Source organism: Plodia interpunctella, chromosome 13 (assembly GCF_027563975.2).
Source record: "Plodia interpunctella isolate USDA-ARS_2022_Savannah chromosome 13, ilPloInte3.2, whole genome shotgun sequence".
Classification (NCBI taxonomy): domain Eukaryota; kingdom Metazoa; phylum Arthropoda; class Insecta; order Lepidoptera; family Pyralidae; genus Plodia; species Plodia interpunctella.
Genome location: NC_071306.1, coordinates 7,906,090 through 7,928,329, shown reverse-complemented (window position 1 = coordinate 7,928,329; position 22,240 = coordinate 7,906,090). Strand labels below are relative to the sequence as shown.

At 34.5% G+C, this 22,240-nt stretch overlaps 3 protein-coding genes across 6 annotated transcripts; all 3 read left to right on the top strand.

Moving 5' to 3' along the window:
- The first annotated feature begins 595 nt into the window (after nt 1–595).
- On the top strand, nt 596–4,291 carry LOC128674644 (uncharacterized protein). Its single transcript, XM_053753360.2, has 7 exons — nt 596–759; nt 841–1,147; nt 1,452–1,670; nt 2,030–2,146; nt 2,568–2,687; nt 3,558–3,700; nt 3,961–4,291. Exons 1-7 carry the CDS (start codon nt 737–739, stop codon nt 4,013–4,015), a joined length of 984 nt encoding a protein of 327 aa, XP_053609335.1. The 5' UTR covers nt 596–736; the 3' UTR covers nt 4,016–4,291.
- A 137-nt stretch (nt 4,292–4,428) lies between these two features.
- On the top strand, nt 4,429–15,008 carry LOC128674643 (G-protein coupled receptor Mth2-like). Of its 3 annotated transcripts, XM_053753356.2 has the most exons (9): nt 4,429–6,350; nt 6,750–7,138; nt 8,831–9,008; nt 9,494–9,685; nt 10,289–10,367; nt 11,403–11,569; nt 12,730–12,892; nt 13,632–13,820; nt 14,175–15,008. In XM_053753356.2, exons 1-9 carry the CDS (start codon nt 6,329–6,331, stop codon nt 14,293–14,295), a joined length of 1,500 nt encoding a protein of 499 aa, XP_053609331.1. In that variant the 5' UTR covers nt 4,429–6,328; the 3' UTR covers nt 14,296–15,008. The 3 variants fall into 3 exon arrangements, with proteins under 3 accessions (XP_053609331.1, XP_053609332.1, XP_053609330.1); XM_053753357.2 differs by lacking the exon at nt 4,429–6,350 and having other exon boundaries at nt 6,406–7,138; nt 9,527–9,685; XM_053753355.2 differs by lacking the exon at nt 4,429–6,350 and having other exon boundaries at nt 6,410–7,138.
- Nucleotides 15,009–15,256: 248 nt separating this feature from the next.
- Nucleotides 15,257–22,239, top strand: Ppat-Dpck (Bifunctional Phosphopantetheine adenylyltransferase - Dephospho-CoA kinase). 2 transcript variants are annotated; one of them, XM_053753353.1, is made up of 11 exons: nt 15,257–15,439; nt 15,744–15,877; nt 16,165–16,331; nt 16,648–16,831; nt 17,143–17,322; nt 17,597–17,745; nt 18,292–18,495; nt 19,082–19,170; nt 19,606–19,771; nt 20,193–20,375; nt 21,061–22,239. In XM_053753353.1, exons 2-11 carry the CDS (start codon nt 15,793–15,795, stop codon nt 21,256–21,258), a joined length of 1,605 nt encoding a protein of 534 aa, XP_053609328.1. In that variant the 5' UTR covers nt 15,257–15,439; nt 15,744–15,792; the 3' UTR covers nt 21,259–22,239. The 2 variants fall into 2 exon arrangements, with proteins under 2 accessions (XP_053609328.1, XP_053609329.1); XM_053753354.2 differs by lacking the exon at nt 15,744–15,877.
- The last annotated feature ends 1 nt before the right edge of the window (nt 22,240 follows it).

The following is a 22,240-nucleotide window of genomic DNA, read 5'->3' as shown; positions in this document are numbered from 1 at the left end:
AGAGTGTAGACAAACAATGAGAAGCGCAGTTGCAATTGAAAGAAGTAAGTCCTGAAGGAAAACATCACATCGAAACGGAAGAACTTTTGGTAGCTATTATAAGACCAAGAAAATTATGGGTTGGAAGATGTATTTTAATAGAAGGCTCATTCGTAGCGCAAGTTATCTCTTGTCTTCACTCCAATTTTTTGAACAATAGGTGTCCAGAGGTGTTTACTGGCTTGCACGCTGAGAGTGAGGAGGAAGAAGGGCCGCGGGACTTGGCTACTCACAGTCCACTGTAAAAAAAATAAAACACGCTCCTAATCACGTTTCTACGGAGCCAACTAATCACTTCACTAATCAGTCACTGTTCACACGTCTTTTTCTTGTAATTACTAAAAACTTGCACTAATCAAAGGGAATACCTACCAATAAGGCCTTTAATCGTTGTAGAAGATGATTATTGCCATTCAAAATACCGGTTAGGCCCGAAAAGTACGATATCCGCATGAACAGGACAATCATGAATGGCGCTTTACAAAAAAATCATGTTGACAGAAACATAAAAATTGTCTATGGTCAGTTGTTTATGGTCAAAAATTGTCTATTACTATCAGTTGTCTGTGGTCTTATCATGATTGATTTTTGTTGAGAGTTTTGTCTGAAATCCCAGCTGTTTAGCTGCAGCATCTGCATTGCGCCTGCCTGAACTGGATGCACTTCTGGGAAAAATCGTTTAAGTACCTCAGTCACCATGTCGGCCCCGGTAGATGAAAGGTGTGTAAATTGGTGTCTGAAGCTATAAAATTCTGTTTTATCAAATATATATTACATTTCTCAATTTACCTTGTTTTTCAGGATTTCGGACGAAATAGAGGCTTTGGAAGCTATATTATTGGATGATGTCGTTATCAAGAAAGTCGACGGTATTCCTAAAATAATAGAAACAGTGGTCCATCCATCTACAGGAGATGATGTAGACCAACAGTATGTTTGCGTGACGCTGGAGGTCAAGTTAACACCGAAATACCCTGAAGACAGTCCTGATGTGGCCCTCAGGAATCCGAGGGGCTTAGACGATGAAACACTGGCCACTATTAATTCACAAATAACGAAAAGATTGAAGGAATGTGCAGGGCAATCTATCGTCTTTGAACTCATTGAGGTGAGGTTTCCCAGTTATTTGAAATCAATTTTTAAAAGACAATACAAAATTTTCAATATTTATGTATGAATTGCTTCTCTTTTAACTTCTAAACATCATTTTCACATATGTTAATAAATCAAGCTATTTACACAGAAATGGGCAACCATAATCAGGTTCATATTAAATAACATTACAAACCCTACCTGTTATGCATTATATCATTTTTTACATACAAAATTATTTTGGGCATTGCACACAATGAAATTGCAAAGTGTCTACAAAAAACATTGTAAAATTGATGAACAAAATATTTTTCTTCCAGTTGATACGGGAAAACTTGACAGAAAGCAACTTGCCGAGTGGACAATGTGTAATTTGCCTGTATGGCTTTGTAGAGGGTGATATTTTCATTAAAACTAAATGTTACCACTACTTTCATAGCCACTGCCTTGCCAGCCACCTGATTGCTGGTGAGAAATATTACCAGGAAGAGCTTGATAAGTTACCTAATTGGCAACAAGTGCAGGCACCACCTTATAAGGTATATAACCTATTATGGCCAGAACAGGTAGTTCAAGTACAATTTTCATGTTTAATATTTTTTTAGCATTCAGTTAACCTCAAGAGCCGTTAAGACAGAAGTAGAGTGAAAATATCAAATATGAAAATTTTGTTGACAATTGATGTATGATTTAAAGTATTATAAATGCTAGGGGCATTTTATTAAAATCTACCCCTTGCACTGAAGCCTTGTCAAAAATTTAGAAAGAATGAAAAAAATATATGTACCCCTGTTTAAAATCTACTACTGAGGCTAAATTTTGTGTACATTTTGAGCAGGTGAAGCTGTATGCAACTATCAAAAGTTGTTTCTTTTATTGATTAAATTTAATATTTTAGCAAACATGCCCAGTGTGCCGCTGCCATGTTTCTTGCGACGTGGAAGCCCTTAAGAGGGCGCCACACCCTGTTGAATCAACAACAGCTCCTCCGTTCAGCTTGACTGCAGAGCTAAAGGTTGGTTGAAAAGATCTTTTTAAGCCTTTATGGATACCAAATGAAACAAAGTTCTTGAAATTTAAAGGTTTATTGTTATTACATCTATACATGTCAGGTGGATAAAGAATAAATGCTAATGATCAAGATCTATCTGACACCAAAATAGGAATTTTCATTAACCACTATAATATGAATTACCTCTCCCAAAATACTTTTTTAATTATGTACATATTGTTACTACTATCAGAGTACAGAAAAATTTATCAGCTGGCTAGCCAATTAACTTTGAGTATTTTAAAACACAAAAATATAAGCATGTGAATATTTATTAAATTACTTGTAAATTCATAAAGTTTTATGAATTGACTGACACAACTTCGCATATTAATTTCCGTGTCACATAAAATTACCCAGGAAAATTGTGACTTCATTTCAACAGGCCCTGCAGAAGCACATGGCGGCACTGCTGGCGCGCCAGATTGCCAGGGGCGGTGTGGTGGGGATGGGAGACACGGGGCCGCCACCACTCACCATCACCACGGCTTCTGACAATGAGGATGTAAGTATTGTGCACACCCAGATCTTAGATTATTTTGAAAAATAAATATTGAATTAACCATAGGACTAGAATTATTATGGTATTTAAAAACAAAAATTTTGACGTTTGATTTTTTTTACAAACATTCACATGGTTGTTCGTGATTGTGACTAACTGAAGCAGGAAGTTCTTTTAAAAAATAAACATTAACTTTCTGAAGATCTGGGCTGTTGTATTGGCTTTTTCTTCAGGATTTATTATTTTGTTTTTAAATTCAAAAGTAGTGCTTGGAAACTTGTAGCTTTATTTCTTTTTTTTTATTATCATACTGTATATTTGCTCAGCGAAGGCTTACGTTAAAATTAAGTTTACTATCAGAGTAGCAAATTTTTTTTTCCAGTAAATCATGAGAAATGAGACTATGAACAGATTATAGTATTTTTTTTAACTTTGTTTACTTCCTTGGATTTTTCAATTTCTTACCTTTAAACCATGGATTTTGACGCTGTTTTCACTGATATTTAGACAATTTACATACCAAACAAGCTATTAGACTGCAAAGCCCGGCCAAGTAGTTTATATTTATTTTGTTACTTAGCTCGTCTTTCTACATAGTATTATAACAATTGAAGGAGAACAATAATAGGGTGTGTGTGTATATATGTATACATGCTTTCACATAGTGAAACGCATTAATCAAAATGTCACTTTAATAGTAATATTTAATATCTTTTTGTTTTCAATAAAGTATACATAAAAGGCTTTTTGACTTCAACATTTGTGACGTCACTTGTGCCCACTGTCATACCCCATTGTCAAGCCCTATATTCCATATATTTTTTTGTCTGTGACACATGGAAAAAGGTATCTGATTTAACTTTACGTTATCAGGAGGCCACAAATGGTGCAACCTGCAGCACGGCGCCGCCGCCGAAGCCCCCGGCCGCGCGCCCCGCGGTGAAGGACAGCAGCTCGGAGCGGGACTCCGCCCCCGGATCGCCGCAAGCGCGCGCCCCCTACAAGGGACCTTACAGGTAGATATTCTTTTCTGTGTTCGACTATAATGTGTAGCAGCAGACGATTGGATCTACAAACGCAAATCCAATCATTTGCTGCTACTCCACACTAGATGGCGCTAGTAGTAATAAAAATAAAATTACTCAATGCTTTCCATTTATCATAATAATATACTTTTAATATAGTGAGAGAGTTGTTAAAAACAGTGAAAGTGAGATTTGACTTTATTTTTCTTCGCTCATTGTAAATTTATCATTAAAACTATTGTTTTTCCCAGGGGCTTCAACCGCCGCGGCAAGCCGGGGCGGAGGCCCCGCGGCGCTCCGCGGTGACCATCTACGGCCCCAGTAACAGACCCCGTACCCTCCCACACTTCCCCTTACTTGAAAGAATTACAACCCTCGTACTATTCCCGAAATATCCCTCCTATACCCATCTTCTAACACCATGTTAATTTATACTAGTTTACGGTACTTGATCTCATTGCCCCAACCGTAACTACCTTCTAATTTATGTATAAAAAAAAAGAAAAAGTAAAAAAAAAGTCCCGTTAAGTTTGCAATTTCTGTGAAAAAAAAAATAAAAACAAAAAAAAAATTCCTAATTAAGTATAGATCAATGTTACCCGGGATTTTAATAAAACCCAAACATCTGTATCTGTTAGGCTTTAAAAGTTAAAAAAACTTATATTCATAAACTCTAATATATATTACATTGGTACACTTTTTGGACAGTCATGTTGAGAAACACAAAATTTTAATATTTATATTGGCACAAATAGTTTTGAAAGCTAGTTGCCAAATAAGTAAATTTCTGAGTGCCCTTACAGACTAACGGCATTCATTGAAAAAATAAAAAATAATTTAAGAAAATACTTATGTAAATAATTAATATATACTAGAAATATTTTTTTTTGCCTGCATGCAAATCGAATACATGATATTTATTTAACGTTCAAATTATTTGAATTGATTTATTGATTAAACTAATTTCGGAATTCTTTTGCTTGATAAAATTAGATGTTTTTTTTTCTGAATTGTCAGCGTTTAATTTTTTATATCACCCAACAATTTTGAAACGTGAAGAATCAAAGTATACTTGTAGTTCAAACATGCCGTTCGTCTTTAAGTCAGTAGAATCTCCTTTTATCACTCGTGTGTAAGGTGAGGCGGCACAAAATATTAATAGTCGTTCCATGTACGTACGTGTATTAAATGTTCTCTTAGCGTAAGACACATTTCTGTGACGATTCCTAGTCAAACCCATCACTTAACTTGTATTTAAATAAACTATTGATTGTACGTGTCAAATGTATCTTGTATTTGGTCAACTCGATTATATTTTGTAATGGCCGCGGAGCGAGTGTATTGATACGCGCCATAAGTCTGTTAAGTGCATTAGTTATATTATACTTTATTACATATTATTTCCATTACACCGTTGCTGATCCTCTTCATTCCATATTTTAATTTATTTGGGGTTGGCTTGTCAAGCGGTTTTGCCTTTAGATCTATTATACAAGAGATTTGGGGCACATACAAGATGGCGCCTACCTTTGGATTTCGTGATATCAGGGTTTGTTGTTGTGTTTATATATATAATGAATCGATCGTTTATAAAAACGTCTTTGTATATTTAAGAAACTATGTATTTTTTGACGTTATATTAATTTATAATGTTTTATCAACTATTCTAAAAACTATGTTACAAACAAATATTGTGGCAAATGTAACGAGTTGACCAAACACCTTTTCTGTAGAATTTAACTCACAATGATATTATAAATGTATTTTAGAGATAATTCAAACGTATTTCTAATGTTTGACATACTTTTTCTCTTATTTTTTTGATATTTTATTATTCTATATAGTTTTGAATTTGTGTAATATTTAAGATATTTAACTATCTGAAACTTTTGGATGAAATTGTACCTAAATGTATTTATAATATAGGTCAGAATTTTATAATCAACAATTTTTGAAAACATTCCCTTAACCAACAACGTTGTGCAAACCATCACGTGACTTCAAAATTAAACAGTTCGATAAATAAAAACTGCCATTTCATGTAAAGTAGACTGCACAGTGCACATCGAATAACTCAAATTTATCGCAAAATTCCTTATTAGCGACGCATAGATATATGCTATGTGCATCAATTGGACGATAATATCGCAATTTTTTTTATAATAGTTTTTCTCGCGTACTGACCAATCGCTTCGTCGCTTTGTTTTTTATTATAATTTATTATAGGTATATACAATGGTATATGGATGTGTCCATGTTAATCGCAAAATGAGTAATTAAATATTTATAAAATACAAAAAAAAAACTAGTATGTATGCGCTTAAAACTAGAATAGGCAATTAGAAATAAATTTACGATAAACGATAAAGTGTTTTTATTTCAATTTAGATTTAATATAATAGCTGTAACATCAGAATTATAACATCAGAAAAATATATCATAACTTGTTATTAGAAATACTTATTCAAAATCTTATTTCAATACAATAGGACAGACTTAATGTTATCAGAATTGTCACTTCTATAAAACATTACTAACGGGGTGTAACAAAAATACCCATATACATACGAAGTGTTAGATACGTAGAGGTCAACCGCGCTCACTGGAAAGAATACTAAAATGTTTAAAGGATCTACCCAAGGTGCCGTAACTTACCTATTTTATTAATTATTCACCCTGTATACGATTTTACAATTACATGTTATCAAAAATATATGTATAATATTTGTTGCTGTTGCTAGCCTATGTCTCTCTAGCTCTCCGAAACTATCTGCGCGCCGAAAATTATCTCAATCCAATGCTACGTTTTGACGTGAAAGAAGGACCAATACTTTCACATTGATAATATTAGCACGGATTATGTACATAGTTATTAGCTAGCCATACATCTATTTTTCCTGCATTCCTGATTGCTCATATATGTCCGCATGATTGTCACTTCAACAAAAGTTGTTATATTGTACAGTGGTATACGTGTCACATTTAGCTATTTTAATAATAATATCGATGGCTATTACAAATATATTTTTCATTTTTTTAGTCATAAAACTAAGTTCAGGGCAATGTTCGAATGAAAAAATGAAGTGGTGTATAGACAGTGACTATATTTCTTCGGATGGTCGCGTTTTGGACAAAAAGAATTGCAAGACACGACCCTGCGTAATAAGTAACTGCGAATCTGGTCACATGTTTATCCAAAGACAAAAGAGATGTGTGCGAATGGATAGAGAAACGATCGATTTTACTGAACATCTTCCATTATACAAAATTTTGATGCCAGGAGTGACCATGAAGACCGACAAGAAATTCAATGAGACATTTCAGATTGTGACATATCAAAATAGAACTACTGACATCACTAATGACTGCACGAATCCATATTTTTCGATCGGCGCCGTTAATGCTACGTTTGATGGATATTTTTTAGACGTAAGTTTTTCGTCTATACTATTATTATAAAGAGGTAAGCGTTTGTGAGTTTGTATGTTTGAGGTGGGTAATCTCCAAAACTACCGTACCTATTTCAAAAATTCTTTCAGCATTAAAAAGGTATATTATTCAAAATTGCTATAGGCTATATTATATCTCATTATTCCTACGGGAGCGAAGCTCCGGGCAATATCTAGTTATACATATACTTACATATAGTATTTTGTATTTATCTCTTACGGGGTAGACATGGCCATGAGTCGTCAGACCCTGAATTCGTTCTTAGTTCTGTGTGAAAGAATCAACTATTTTCCTTGATTGCCTTTTACAATCTGCACGGGAAAAAGCAGCTGGCGCATTCTGTGTATTTAATATTATCTATATGGTATATGAAATCATTACAAATAAGTTCTTGTTTGCATTTGAGGGTGAGTAGAGTAGTTCTTACAAAGAAATAGCCATCTTCAATTTGGCTTTCATCCATACTCCATACTAATATTATAAATGCGAAAATCTGCTGTCTGTCTGTGCCGCTTTCACGGCTAAACCGCGGGACCGATTTTTATTAAATTTAGTTACTTTTTTTATCTACAACCAAATGAGTATAATGCGGGGGACGAATGTTTGTATGAAAATTGTGTCTATTTCGCTTTCACAGATAAATTCACGCGGGCCAAGCCGCGGTCAAAAGCTAGTGCAAATAAATGTTTTTTTTTCAAGTCGTTACAGTAATTACAGAGATTCAAACATGCACACGCTATAGTTACGTGAAAGATATTTAACCATAGGATCATTTTCCTGTACTATATTGGAGTTAATTTTGTACTGTGATAAGGAAACAATATATTATTTAAATTTCATACCCCGGCTCTGCGGTAAAGTGTCTTATTTATTTACTAGCTATTGCCCGCCATTCCGCTCGCAGCAATGTTTCCTATATATTTATCTTAGAAATTCAACCCCAAGGGAGCCCTGCCACCCTGCGATAGTTTTTCTATAAACATGAATTTTGTAACTTTCTCTTTTAATTTTCGAACGCAAGTAGTGTAGAGGCGAAAATAAACATGCCAGCTTTTCCTACTGTTAACTCGATCAATTCATCTCGCAGGTAGGATAGGCTCGCAATTTGTCTGTCTCTATTTGATCCCAATTCCACCAATAAGATAGTGGCCTTTGAGTTTCACAGTTACCGTTTCTGTCTACCCCTCAAAAGATCCCAAGTATATCAGATGTTGCCCATGGCTATGTCCACGTCAAACAATATCTTGTGTTGTACATACAAACCCAATGTTAGATACGTTATTAGTTTCCTATTTTGGATTATGCAAGATGCCGCCGTTTCGGTCTAACGCCAATTTTTCCACTTACACTATTGTCATAAAACGTGTTTATAATTTTCTTAACACACTATTATGTCGACAGCAGGTACTTAAGTACCTACTCGAGGCCGCATCATACGCGGAAAGAAGGATTTTTCAAATCAGACCTGTATTTCTAGAAATTTGCATGAGCAACGTTCAAACAAGCATACATAAACTTCAATTTTATTATGACGTGTATTATTAGTAAGTCTTTCAATATGGACGCGTGTAATGTACTTAATACTTAATGACCACGAGCTGTTGCCGGTGGCATCATCAAAACATGTCATTGGAATTGTAATTATTTCTTATTAATTCTTCTTACTTCTAGGATGGATCATTCTTTCTAAAACCGAATACAACTATACCACGCGAAGAGTATATAGTGATGTTCACCTTCTTCAAAGACAAAGTTGATGGTTTGTTAAAACCACGTATCAAAATAAAATTTGCCAAAGATAAAGAACCAAGTCCCTTTGAAAGATCGATAGAAAAAGTTTTCATATATGGTAAGACTCGAAATGATAACTAAAGGCATCAAATTCCCATACGAGGTGTTTTGTTTAAACTATGAAATCCTAAGGAATACTATTTTATTCACCGAATTTGAAGTACTAAACTATAGCTAAATGTATATATAGATAGATATTACCTATATGGGAATTGATTATTTTCGAATTCTCAAGTCCTAATCAACCGTACTAATTAGGCTGTTATAAACGGAAAAGGCACTAAAGAAGAAGGAGAAACATTCATTTATTTCTTCTTTCGTGCCGTTTCCTTTTATCAGCTTTATCCAGATTGATAAAAAAAATGAAAACGAGCGCCATTGTCACATTTTTATTAATATACTTAGGTATACCTAATATATATATATTATGAAATAAGGCGTCATAAATAGCATACCTTCGGTCAGATCTTTTAATCGTCTGCTCAAAGAGTTTTGACTGCGCTGTACACTGCTTGTTAAAAGGTACCTACCTATTTTTTTCAGCCATGTTAGTATCAGTTTTCTTCATGATTCTAGTGATAGTTGTGTACACACTTTGCAAAGAATTACGCACAAACGCAGGATTAAATTTTATGACCTATGTGTCTACTCTGGCGACTGCTTTCTTCTTGATCACCGTCCGAAGCTTTGCCATGGAGTTATCGATAATGGGTGTCGTTGGCTGCTATATAATAAGTGAGTTTTATATTAATCCTAATAAGTATTAAGTATGTTTGCGAAATTAAGCTTGTTTGTTACTTCACGACATCAACTCGACCAATATGAAATTTTGCATAAGTAGGTACCTACATGCAGTTTGAAGTATGAAGGACATAGGGCACCTTTCATATCGGAAAAATAACTGTTCCCGTGAGAAATTTACACGGGCAAGGCCTTGGACATAATTTAGATAGCTTAAAAACCGTATTATTATTGTAAATTAGATTTTATCCGCGACTTCAGGTATCCGTACCTGTAGGAATTTTGGGAATTTCCTACATTCCCTATATAAGGTTGTACATAGGTAAGTATAAATTGTAGTTTTTATCAATCAGTAGTTTCGGCTTTATATATTTTATAATTATTATATTTTGGTTTCATTCTACCTGGTCGATTCTCACGCAATCGAAGTTTAATTTTATAATTTTTCTCAAATATTTTTTGTAAGCAAATTGACTATGGCAAAAATATCTGAGTATAACTGAATAATCTGTCTATTAGTTTTTTACTTGAAAAGAATACCTAGGAACAATTATTATATGTAGGTAAGTAATTTATTTATTTTTGATTAATTTTCAGGTCCTTCAATTCACTTGTTCACATTTAGCAGTTTTATGTGGATGAATATTATGGGATTTGATATATGGTGGACATTAAGGTAAGTACAGTCGGGGACAGACAAACCTAACCCCTCAACTAACGTCTGTAAATAGGTACATAACTACTTACATAACATTCTCTGTTTGACCCAAAGCTGACTGTTAGATAATGCTTTGAGCATTAAGTCAACCTACGATTGTACTTCTATTAATTTTATTGGTTTGCAATATATCTTAAATAAATCAATGCATTAGAACAATTTATTCTTTCTTTAGCCAAGCTACGCCACCGAGGTATTTTTGAAGTAAAAACTTCTTTAGCAGCGTTGTGCTCTTGTTGTAATGGGTAAAAAATGTAAAAAATGTTAACGACCATAAATTCGTAAGACATCAAAAATGCACAATGATAATATTCAAGTTTTCACTTCTACTGGCACTACCGGAGTGCAATCCGTTTTTTTAAATACAGCTATATAAATAGTACACCCAAATTAGACATGGCGATGGTTAAGCAAAGGAGTCGACTAAAGGATCTCAATAAATAGAAATAAAAGCAGAATAAAATAAAAATAAAGTTGAGCACCGAAACACACTGTTCTGAATTTTAATAGCGGAAATACCCAGTTGTTACAATAAGGACTTAAAATCAATAGACAATCTTGAGACAATCAGTACCTAATTATCAATCATACTACTCATGTTCGTACCTGCACCTACCTACTCGTATTAATAAAGGCTACAACTGAAAACCAGTGAGTCCTCTGAGTAATAAAATCACTGAGTTGTGGGCTAAATGGTCTGTGGTTGTGGCCTATTTGAGTTACTGCAGCACACACGTTCACTGGAATATCTGTGTATTTTATGATATTCAGATATACAAGGTGTTTGTTCAATGGTATATAAAGCCGTGACAAGGCCATACCCCGAGGGTCATATAAGTTGTATGGTGATGAAAAAAAAATATCGGCTTTATATACTATTGTATATTTTTTATATTATGTGTGTTTCTGTAGCGTTAACATATTTCTATTCTATAAATATGGATTGGTACATTTAACATACTTCACGTGATTAAACCGTTATTTTTCTTGCAGGAACATGTTCTACCGACGTCGTCTCGACCACATGAAATCCGTAAACTATCGAAAATACAAGTGGCACTGCACGATTGCCTTTGGACCTCCTCTCGTGTACGTTATCATAGAAATTTGTATCGACGAACTGGCCGAATTTGAAGGTCCAATGTTTAACATATGTACTGGTAAGCTTTTTGGCTTTTAATTACTCTCTCCCTCTCTCTTTTCCTCTTATGAGCGCGCTCCCGATTTAAAGGTATAACACTACACAAAAATATATATATATATATAATGTTGGCTGTGACGCCACATAGCCCAGGATCAGTTTTAAAATTTACCTTTGAATATTGCGCAGTGGTTTAACGACCATCTTTGGAAATACTGCTGTGGCCTAACAAAACGAAAACTGGAGTGAGAGAGGCTTTTGATGGCTTGCCTGAAATGATATCTCACAAGATAAGTCCCTCGGAAATATATGGAACTAATGGCAACATCGGCACAACACTCCGTCGAATGACTATACTGCGGGACAGTCCTGAGACAGACTCTGAAGTCCCCATACCTCACATACCTATACTCTATTTTTGGGTGAAACTTATTTTTATCTGAGCCTAAATTAATAAATACTTAAGCATAAGATTACCACCATGGCATGATGGTCCCCACGCTCGTCCGCATCCTTGGTCGTGGGTTCGATTCCCAGTGCGAGAAAATATTTGAACCTGTGACGACAAATATTTGTCTGCGGTTCCCATGCGTGTTGTTCCCGTTTCTGTGTTTTACGGACCCCAGATACAAGCTTAGTGCTTAATGTGGGCCCTATGAGTCTTATCTGAGTGAGTCTTATCTTATCAATTTATGTAATTAGTTAGGTATTTGTTATTTCTTTACATCACTTTTTTACAAGATTGGATTTAGTTGGATTTGACGACCTCGGTGGCGAAGTGGTAAAGTGCTTGCCTTTGAACCGAGAGGTCCCGGGTTCGATCCCCGGTCGGGTCATGATGGAAAATGATCTCTTTCTGATTGGCCCGGGTTTTGGATGTTTGTATATATATGTATATGTTATAAAATATAGTATCGTTGAGTTTGTATCCCATAACACAAGTACAGAACTTACTTTGGGGCTAGCTCAATCTGTGTGACTTGTCCTAATATATTTATTTAGTTATAATCTATTTCTATGTTTTCCTACGTACTTGGCTAGGATTACAAAACAAATTATATAAGGAAAGAATATATCGTTGAGTTTGGCAAGTTTATATTTTCAAGCGAATGAATTATATACTTATTAAGTACTTAAGTAGGTACTTTCAAAATGTATCTTAGTCGACTTATTTTTCAGCTTGTAACAATGGCTGGTATCTATTAGGACCAAAGTTAGCACTGCAGACGATAAACTTCATTCCATTTGGACTTCTCATATTCAATTTATTGCGGCTACAAAATAGCAACATGAAGCAGTTGAATAGCATTGACTCTAATAACACCAGCACAAAGCAGAATGCGTAAGTTGTTTAAAAAAGTTGCATTACGTCTACACTTATCTTGAGTAAAATAAATATCTCCTCGCAAACTATCGCTGGTTGACTGGAAGAGTCCGCCATTGTATAATCATTTAATACATTATTTTTATTAATGTAGGTACCCTTAACATGTGTTATTTGTATATACAATACAGATAATACAAACAAATAAAAAGTAAATTAGTACTGGCCGCTAAACTTCTGTAGGTACCTACTACCGATTTAAAAAAAAAAGAACTGTCATTGATTTTATATTTTTTTTTGTTGCTCGTTTAAACGATTACAGTAATATTTTTATTTCACAATCTCAAAGTTCCTTTTTATTCAATCCCGGCATTAACCCTTTATAAGTACATAAGTTATACAGATTCAAAGATTCTCATAGTGTAACAATTTATAGATAGTGTACCACGAAAGAAGTCCCGCAGACTTGGCGCTACTGTCACTGTGTGATGTGTTATTGATAGTTTCTCACATTGCCACGGGACTTCTTTCATGGTACGGATTCTAATTGCCTTTTATCATACTTAAATCAACAAAATGTAAAAAAACCTTTGATACATCGCGAAACAGTTCTGTAAAACTATGCAATGTTCGTGCATAGTAAATACACAAACTACAAAAAAGATTACCTACATTAGTTTTGTATGTGCCTCTAGTTACATTCATATTTCTGTATGATATAAGTTTATTATTTAATTATTCATTTTTTACATTCCAGACTTTTATGTATAAAAATATCGGTTATGCTTGGCACCAATTGGTTTATGGACATCATGCTGTCGTTTTTTTACAACGAACTACCAGCCTGGTTCAAATATACAGTCAAAGCTTATAATTCTCTATTCGGACTAATCCTGTTCCTAGTTTACATTTTCAAAGCTGATGTCTTATTGAAACTTTTCAAAAGGTGTGTACTGTGTAACTGTGTACTTAGGTATTAGGTTTTTTTTAAAGAGATTGTTGCTTTGCTCTAACGCCGAGAACACAAATACACTATCTGCTGTGTTCGTTCAGCCGACAGATAACAAGACCTAGGTTCCATTGTCTATGGTTCAGCGGTTTCTCTCTCAGTATTCCAGACCACTACTACTGGAACTGGCTATTGGAAACACGCTCAAATAGAGAGAGCAGTGGTCGTTCCGAAATACCAGTAGTTTGTAGCTTTTTGAGAAACTATTATATATTTTAAAATAGATTTTATTTGAGAATATTATCTAGATATGTTTACCTATCTACTACTTAATCAGTGCTTTATTTTTAGGTTATCAATAAACAATAAAATCACAGAAGATCTCGAGATGAGAGTATCAAGAAAGTATAGCAATTCAAGGAAATTCGGTCAAACCGATAGTAACAGCAGCACTGTATGGCAAATGAAATAGAGGTACCTAACTAAAAGCCAAAAGTTAAGTTTGACGAAACGCCCGCGATGCGAAATATGCAAAATCATGCATGTGTAAACTTTGATAGGAACCTCCACGGAATACTAACGTTTTTAAATTCTAGGTGTTCAGCCTAGTAGCGAAAGAGCGTGAGCTCTAGTCAATTTGTAGACTTGACTGGGCCAAACCGTATACTCACCCATCACATTACTACACTTGTAATAAAAGTACTGTGGTATTTACTTAGAAATTATACAACACTAGTTATAGGATTTTATTAGAAAGTATTACAGTTTTACAGCCACCGAAATCCTTATCATATAATGGGACTATTATTTTCTAATGGAAAATTATAATAGATATCTATTTACTATCTAATAAAATCCTATAACTAATGTAGGTATGTAGATTGTAGCATAATCTCTTGTGGTAAAAAAATTGATACAACAACTTTGACGACAACTTTGCCACCACACATGATCTCCGAATTTTTATTTTACTGGTTTTTATTATTTTATTCATAATTTTTATTTTTGTTATAATAATTCATATATTGTGAAATTTGTATTTAGTAAGTATATCCGCAAACTAAGTAGGTAGGTAGGTACCTACTCAATGGTACTAGTAATTAATAAGTTACTTATAATAGTACTTGTAATATATGTATGTATACTAAAATGCTTAATTTTTTATATTATATAAATTAAAGAATTTCTTACTTTCTTTTTATTATTTACCGTAATCCAGAACCATTTACCTCAATGATCAGATTTATATATTAATCCCTTTTCTTAAAAAATGCTCACATCGAGTTGTTTGAAATAAATTGGGCAGGAGCACTAACTATGTAATAGACCTACCATGGAACGGGTAGTTGTACGGAGTACTTACAAATTCCATGGTTTATATACTCTGTGTAAAATGTCAACGTCACATATAAAACAGTCAATGAAAGTGACATTCATTCCTGTAAATACATTTTGATTGTAGTGTCTAGGTGTAATTGCATTCATCCTCTTCTTTCGATGAATGTATTTCTTACATATATAATTTCAACAAAAACAGTGCATAGGTAGCAATAATATCATATTTATATTTATTGACTTAATAGATTCAAAGAAAAAGACATTAAGTGGTTGGATAGGTATGAATACAAAATTATTCTTATTGTGATATTCAGTTTTGTGTGATTGTGATTGAGACTTGGTAACAACAGCTTGATGAATGACGATTAATCGGCTACATACACCACAATATATTAAAGAACAATACACCAGTATGACAAACATTTTTATGAAGTCCTATGTGGCCGGCACTCGGCAGACATAACCTCTGCCTCGCCTACCTCGTAGAATCGTAGGCAAACGACAAACTAATATATCAAGGAAAATATAATTGCATTTCATGTTACATTTTAGTTTCCAAAAAATATAATCCATGTTTTATAGGCTTGAACAAGATAACAAATAACCTTTGGACTTTGATAGCAGATCTGTAATGAATGCCTTTGGGATATCATTTACAGCTGCTTTTGTGTCTATATGTTTGTCATATTTACTTTTAGTTTATAATAAAGAAACAGGTAAGCATTATATAAAGCAGCAACATAAGTATATATATATATATATAAAATTTCATTTTATGTTCTTTGTGATAGCAATTAACTAGGTACCTACATAAAAATCTTTTTAAAACAATAATTGGGTCTAAAAGCAATTTTAATTCCAAAATCAAGTCATGAGTTCATGTCTGACAGAAATAAAATGAATCATGAATTATGATTTAAACAAAATTGAGAGTGTTGCCAACTTTATGCAATAAAAAAAATAGTATAATTCATCCAACTTTTCAAACTTGTACAACTTACAGTCACAATGGCTAAAAACGGTCTACTATTTGTGTCTTCGGCTGCAAAAGCTAGTGCATGCTTGAAGTCCTCAAAGTATGTGAATAAAATGCTTTATATCAAAGTGAAGGGGACAAGTCAGAGTTTATTACCAGTTATGAGTAAACAAATTATAGAAGTTTATTCTAAGGTTAGTAAATATTTTTTCTTCTTGACCTTTTTTCCACTCACATGCGGTTGGCACATTAATATGTAACTTTTTATTTAATGAATAATAGAGACAGTGGTATATTTTTGCTGTTAATGCACCTAAATCAATTTTGAAAGTTCTACTTTTTCCTATCTAATGTTAACCAATCTTACCAAATTCTTCTGAATGTGATCCATATGTCTCTTCTTCAGCCATTTTCTACATCTTTCCATTAAAATTTAACATATGTACCCTTCTCACTTCATACAAATCATTTTACATTACAATTAAATAAAATAAATGTTTTTGATTGCAGGCATCATCACAATGTAGTAAAATAGATGTAAGACTTATACTAAAACCACTGGAAACACAATCAGCGGTGAAAACCAATCATCCTATAGATCTAGTATTGTATGACAATGAATTATCGAAAGAAGTGGAAGTCCTGAAAAAATCAGTGGCGGCATTAAAAACAGATCAAATTCCTAAAGGCATAGGTGATGGATATGATTTTTTTAACTTTTTCATTATTGACTAGACAGGTTCACAAGTAAAAATTGTCCGTAATATGCAAGGCAGCTTTTCTCTCTCTCTGCCTAGCCTATCCTATTTCATTTGCACTGAACTCTCATTGGAACATGACAATGTTGCATTTTTATATATATTCAAATCTCACTAGGTATAAAATACATTAGTAAAATACATAAAGTGTGGTAGGTGGGCTAGGCTAGGTATATCATACACATTTAATTAAATTTTAATGAATTAAAAATGAAAAAGAATATTAACTATTTTTTTTCTTTTACAGATGTGTCAAATAGTATAGATAGCCAAGTAAGTGATGAACCGGTAAAGAGGTATGAATATGTGGCACTCGGAGGCACATTTGACCGATTGCACAACGGCCACAAGATTCTCCTGTCCGAAGCTGCTCTGCGTACCACCAAGCATCTCACGGTGGGAGTAACTGATGTTAATATGATTCAGTGTAAGGAAATTTGAAAATGCTCTTCGAAATTGATGTGAAAAATATATTTTACATTTTTTAAAATATTTACAATAAAAAAAGTATTTAAAGACGCATTGAATGTACTTTTACTTTAAAAAGCGTTTAAGTGCGAATTGAACTCGCCTGAAGATGGTTACGTACAATTTATAGAATTCCTATTGGTATTTCTTAATCTAGGTACAAGCAATGAACTTATATTTTGTACAAGTTGGATTTTGGAGTTGTATATCACTCATATTTATTTTATTTATAGCAAAAAAGCTATGGGAGTTGATAGAGCCCGTGGAAAAGCGGATAAAAGCAGTTTTGGACTTTCTGACTGACATAAACCCTGGTTTAGAGTACCATGTGGTCCCCATACAAGATATTTATGGACCAACCAAAGATGATCCCAGGTTTGAGGTATTATTTATCTATATGGTTATAAATAATGTTAATTGGTGTTAATAATAAATAAAAACAGATCACGTATTGTCAGCGAATGTTTTGATCAGTTGGGCTTCTTTTGGGATACGGACTGTGCTTTTACTATGCCTATTATTTTGTTTAAAAATATAATGTGTTCCAGTCTTGGTCGATATATGTAACTTAATATTATAAAACAAAGTCCAAAACTCCTGCACAGATTTTCATGCGGTTTATAAGGAAGGTTTAGGTGTATAAATTATCATGTGTTAACCCTAGCGAAGCCGGGACGGGCCACTTGTTTATATATATACTATGAATGCGGCTGGCTTGATGTCGTCAAGGATGATATGCGTGCCAATGGCCTGACAGCTAGGGACCGGCGACCTTGTGAAGTGGAGACGAAATTGTAGGAAAGCTGTGGATTCTAGGCTCACACTCTCAACAGCTAAGGAAGAAACCATGAAAAGGCTTTGATGAGAGATAGTGTATGAATGCAGCAAAAGTTAATTTCGCATTTTTTTTTTCAATAAATGTTTATAGATGCTAGTAGTAAGCGAGGAGACAGTCCGAGGCGGTGTTATGGTGAACGAGAAACGGAGAGAGAACGGCCTGCCGCCTTTAGATACTCACGTGATCTCCTTGGCCCCGGACTCCAATCCGAACCGTGCTCAGGATGAGGAGGAGAAACTCAGCTCGTCCAATCAGAGGATGCGGTTACTTGGGACCATGCTAAAACCGCCTTCGGTAAGTACTTTGTGCGGATGATAATATAGAACTAAATACTATTTAAATAGGATTAGTACTTCATTATCACTACATATCACTTCACTATCACTACATAGTATAAAACAAAGTCGCTTTCTCTGTCCCTATATCCCTATGTATGCTAAAAATAAATCAAAATCTTTAAAACTACGCAACGGAATTTGATGCGGGTTTTATTTATATATAGTTTGATTCCTGAGGAAGGTTTAGGTGTATAATTTATTAAGGTTTTACCCGAGCGAAGCAGGGACGGGCCGCTAGTAATATTATAAATGGAAAACTTTGTGAGGATGTGATGTGTATGTTTGTCACTCTTTCACGCAAAATTTACTGGACACATTAGAACATAACATGGACGCAACGCATAGGATACTTCTCACGAGCGTAGCCCCGGGGCGCAGCTAGTAAGAGATAATAATATTGTCTAATATTATTGTATATCCAGAGCCAGATTTATTTACCACGATAATTATTTCTAATTCTTTGATTTAAATCCTGTTTCCGGAAACAGTGTATGTACATGGTAAGACCTAAAATTTATTGTTTTTTCATTGAATTTTTACAGCCAAACCCCAACATTCCCACCTGGCCGTACGTCATCGGTCTGGCGGGAGGGATCGCCAGCGGAAAGAGCAACATTGCAGAAAAACTTAAGTGAGACATTATTTTTACACTAGCTGTTGCCCGCGGCTTCGCCCGCCTGAAAGTATCCTAAGTCCTTCTCCGTATTTCAAACTACATATATGCAAAATTTCAAGAAGTTGGAGTGGATAAAGCGTGAAGATGTTGTTACCTCTTCACGCATCAAATATACTGTATATTAATTTCCTAATTAATATCATAGATATTTTCTTATGGAACTCATCCCAAACTTTAATTATCGCCAACCAAAATCCAAATATTCAAAGACCACTCCAAACAAAATGTATGTAATGCTGGCTACACACTACACACTGTCGGCAAACAGTTCGCCAAACTTTGTCGGATTCAACGTACATTGCTGGATTTTCTAGTGGTGAAAAGCTCATGTCTTTTAAAGTTTCAGTGATAGTACTATCTGGTCCGATGCAATATTTTTTCTTTGGTCAGGGCTAAAGGAGCGGCGATAGTGAACTGTGACGTCATAGCGCACGAACTGTACAAGCCGGGGCTCCCCCTCAACTCGACGCTGGCGCATACGTTCGGGAAACACATCATCACAGAGACAGGAGAGGTCGATAGGAAGAAACTGGGGTCCATTGTGTTTGGAGACCAGGTGATAAGAAAATGTAACCCCTTAACGTTGCCTACGTTAGGCCTATAATGATACAAGTTTATTTCTTAGACAGATAAAAAAAAACCCGACTTTCAATATTCATTTCGCTACAACTTCTGAACGGCTGAACCGATTTTAAACATATCTAAGAACCACCGCATAAAATTAGCTATCAATTTAAAAACCGCATCCAAATCTGATTCACCCGTTGATGAGCTACGGTGCCATGTACACAAGACAGACAGACACACTTAGCGATCAAACTTATAATACCCCTCTTCTTGCGTCGGGGGTTAGCAACATAACCTAATAACATAAATAAGCATGTAGGTACCTACATGATAATAGCTTTATTAGTTTAGTTATTAGCTCACATCGCATTTTAAAACAAATAAAAAACATGATACTTTCTGATTTGCAGACGCAACTAGAGAAACTCAACTCGATAATCTGGCCGGCGATAATCGCCGAGGCCGAGAATCGAATCCGGGCGCTCGGACAAGATGGGTACAAGGTGGTGGTGATGGAAGCGGCCGTGATGGTGCGGGCCAAGTGGTACTCGCGCTGCCACCAACTATGGGCCGTCATTATACCGCCGGCTGAGGTAACATTATATTTATCTTCTGTACTAACTGTAATTTGGAGTGTACAATGTGGTGGTCATCATCATCATCATATCGAGAGTGCTAACACTTTTGTCAGATTTTATAAAATATAGTGGTGCAAGCGGTCGATATAGTGTGGCATCCGCGCTGCCACCAACTGGCCACAACGTGGGCCATTATTATGCCGCCGGCAGAGGTAATATTTCCTCATGAAAATACGATAAATCTCTGAGAGTTTTCCCGGTTATCTCCTAAGCCGTCCCAGGTTCAGCTTGGATATGTCCGATAATAATATCGGTGATGTATAGTATTAATATACTACCTGGCCATGCCGTTACCAGTCTAACAGAAGGGGAAAACCCAAAAACTGCTGGCTTGGTGTTGTCAATGGTCTGTCTACTGAGGATGCCGAAGACCTTGCGAAGCTCCGACGCTTTTTGACTGAGAAAGTAACCGGAAAAATGATCTCATATAATATATCTCAGATTGAATTTTATAGAAAGACTAATATCACGGAAGATATACAGATCACAAAAATTAACACATTTATTTAAAAAAAATCACATTTAAATTTTAGTGAGACATATTTATTTTAAAAAAATCACATTTGAATTTTATATTAGTATAGATTTTCTCCAAACTACACGTGTGTCATATTTTTTCAACGGCCATTCTTTGTTGCAGGCTGTGAAAAGGCTACAAAAGCGTAACGCCCTCACTGAAGAGGAAGCGAAGCAACGCATTGCGTCCCAACCATCAAACGCCGAACAGATAGAACACGCCAATATTGTATTCAGTCCGTTTTGGAGCTACGAATACACTCAAGCGCAGATAGACCGGGCATGGGATTCTTTGGAAGAGCTCCTGCGTCACAGGAAATGAAAAATAGTCTGTATTGCTATTACGCTATTGGTCAATTTCCTATTAAGTAAAGATTTAGATGGAAACTATATTAAACCCGTCGCCTATTGACCGATACCAGACTACCGGTTCACGTATCTCCGCGATCGAGGGATTAATATGCAATTTAAATAAGTTTGAAGCAAAGTATTCCGATTTAAAAAAAATTCATTCTATTTTAGAAAAAAAATCTGTCATATTATTTTCTGTTATTGCCATGTCGATATTCGTAGCTGGTAATGAGGAATTTTAGCACAGATATTTTAGTTGATTATGCTTTCGAGATCCGGACGACATCACATTGTACTTGAAATGTCATAAAAATGCAACCATAACAATAATCGAAACGTATTTCAGACAATAAAAAATAAATATCTTCGTAGGTACCTTAAAATAGACTCAAATGTAATTACCTTAGAATTCTAATTTGTTTGACTTTATCGGATGCGGTATATATTAATTTTAAAAGGCTATAGAATAAAAAAAAAAAAAAAAGTGTATTTTATCCTGTCCTATATAAATTTTGCAATCGACTTTTGGAAAGGAGACATTAGACTTATTTACATATTAGGTTTGTAGATAGCTATCTCTCTCGCACAGTACCCATTGTGACGTTTACAGCCTATGCCTTAGGTGCGTAAAAAGACAAATAAGTGTCAATAGTGTCGGTGAATTTTTATATTGAATTATAAACTTAAAATCGAAATCTTTACATGCCTATTACAAATTATTTAAAAAATCTACAATATGATATAATGTGTTTTTCAATAAAATATGAAACAACATTAAAATACAAACAAACGGAGTAAGTATATCACACGTTTTGTTATTAGGTAAGTATAAGATTTGAATATAACTGTATATTAAACAGACTGATCAAAGCCGTATAACGGATATGTATATATAATAAGATACATGTTGATATAATTATGTTGGTACAAATAAAAATATATTTATCATAAAT

What these genes read in the sequence shown, in the direction of transcription:
- LOC128674644 (XM_053753360.2), top strand. Translation starts at nt 737, where the DNA reads ATGTCGGCCCCGGTAGATGAAAG. An exon ending in TGCAGGCACCACCTTATAAG is followed by an intron (nt 1,671 to 2,029) that starts GTATATAACCTA and finishes TTAATATTTTAG; the next exon opens with CAAACATGCCCAGTGTGCCG. An exon ending in CGGCTTCTGACAATGAGGAT is followed by an intron (nt 2,688 to 3,557) that starts GTAAGTATTGTG and finishes TTACGTTATCAG; the next exon opens with GAGGCCACAAATGGTGCAAC.
- LOC128674643 (XM_053753355.2), top strand. Translation starts at nt 6,716, where the DNA reads ATGGCTATTACAAATATATTTTTCATTTTTTTAGTCATAAAACTAAGT. An exon ending in CGTTGGCTGCTATATAATAA is followed by an intron (nt 9,686 to 10,288) that starts GTGAGTTTTATA and finishes ATTAATTTTCAG; the next exon opens with GTCCTTCAATTCACTTGTTC. An exon ending in AATGTTTAACATATGTACTG is followed by an intron (nt 11,570 to 12,729) that starts GTAAGCTTTTTG and finishes CTTATTTTTCAG; the next exon opens with CTTGTAACAATGGCTGGTAT.
- Ppat-Dpck (XM_053753353.1), top strand. Translation starts at nt 15,793, where the DNA reads ATGAATGCCTTTGGGATATCATTTACAGCTGCTTTTGTGTCTATATGT. An exon ending in AGTTTATAATAAAGAAACAG is followed by an intron (nt 15,878 to 16,164) that starts GTAAGCATTATA and finishes TACAACTTACAG; the next exon opens with TCACAATGGCTAAAAACGGT. An exon ending in CCATGCTAAAACCGCCTTCG is followed by an intron (nt 18,496 to 19,081) that starts GTAAGTACTTTG and finishes GAATTTTTACAG; the next exon opens with CCAAACCCCAACATTCCCAC.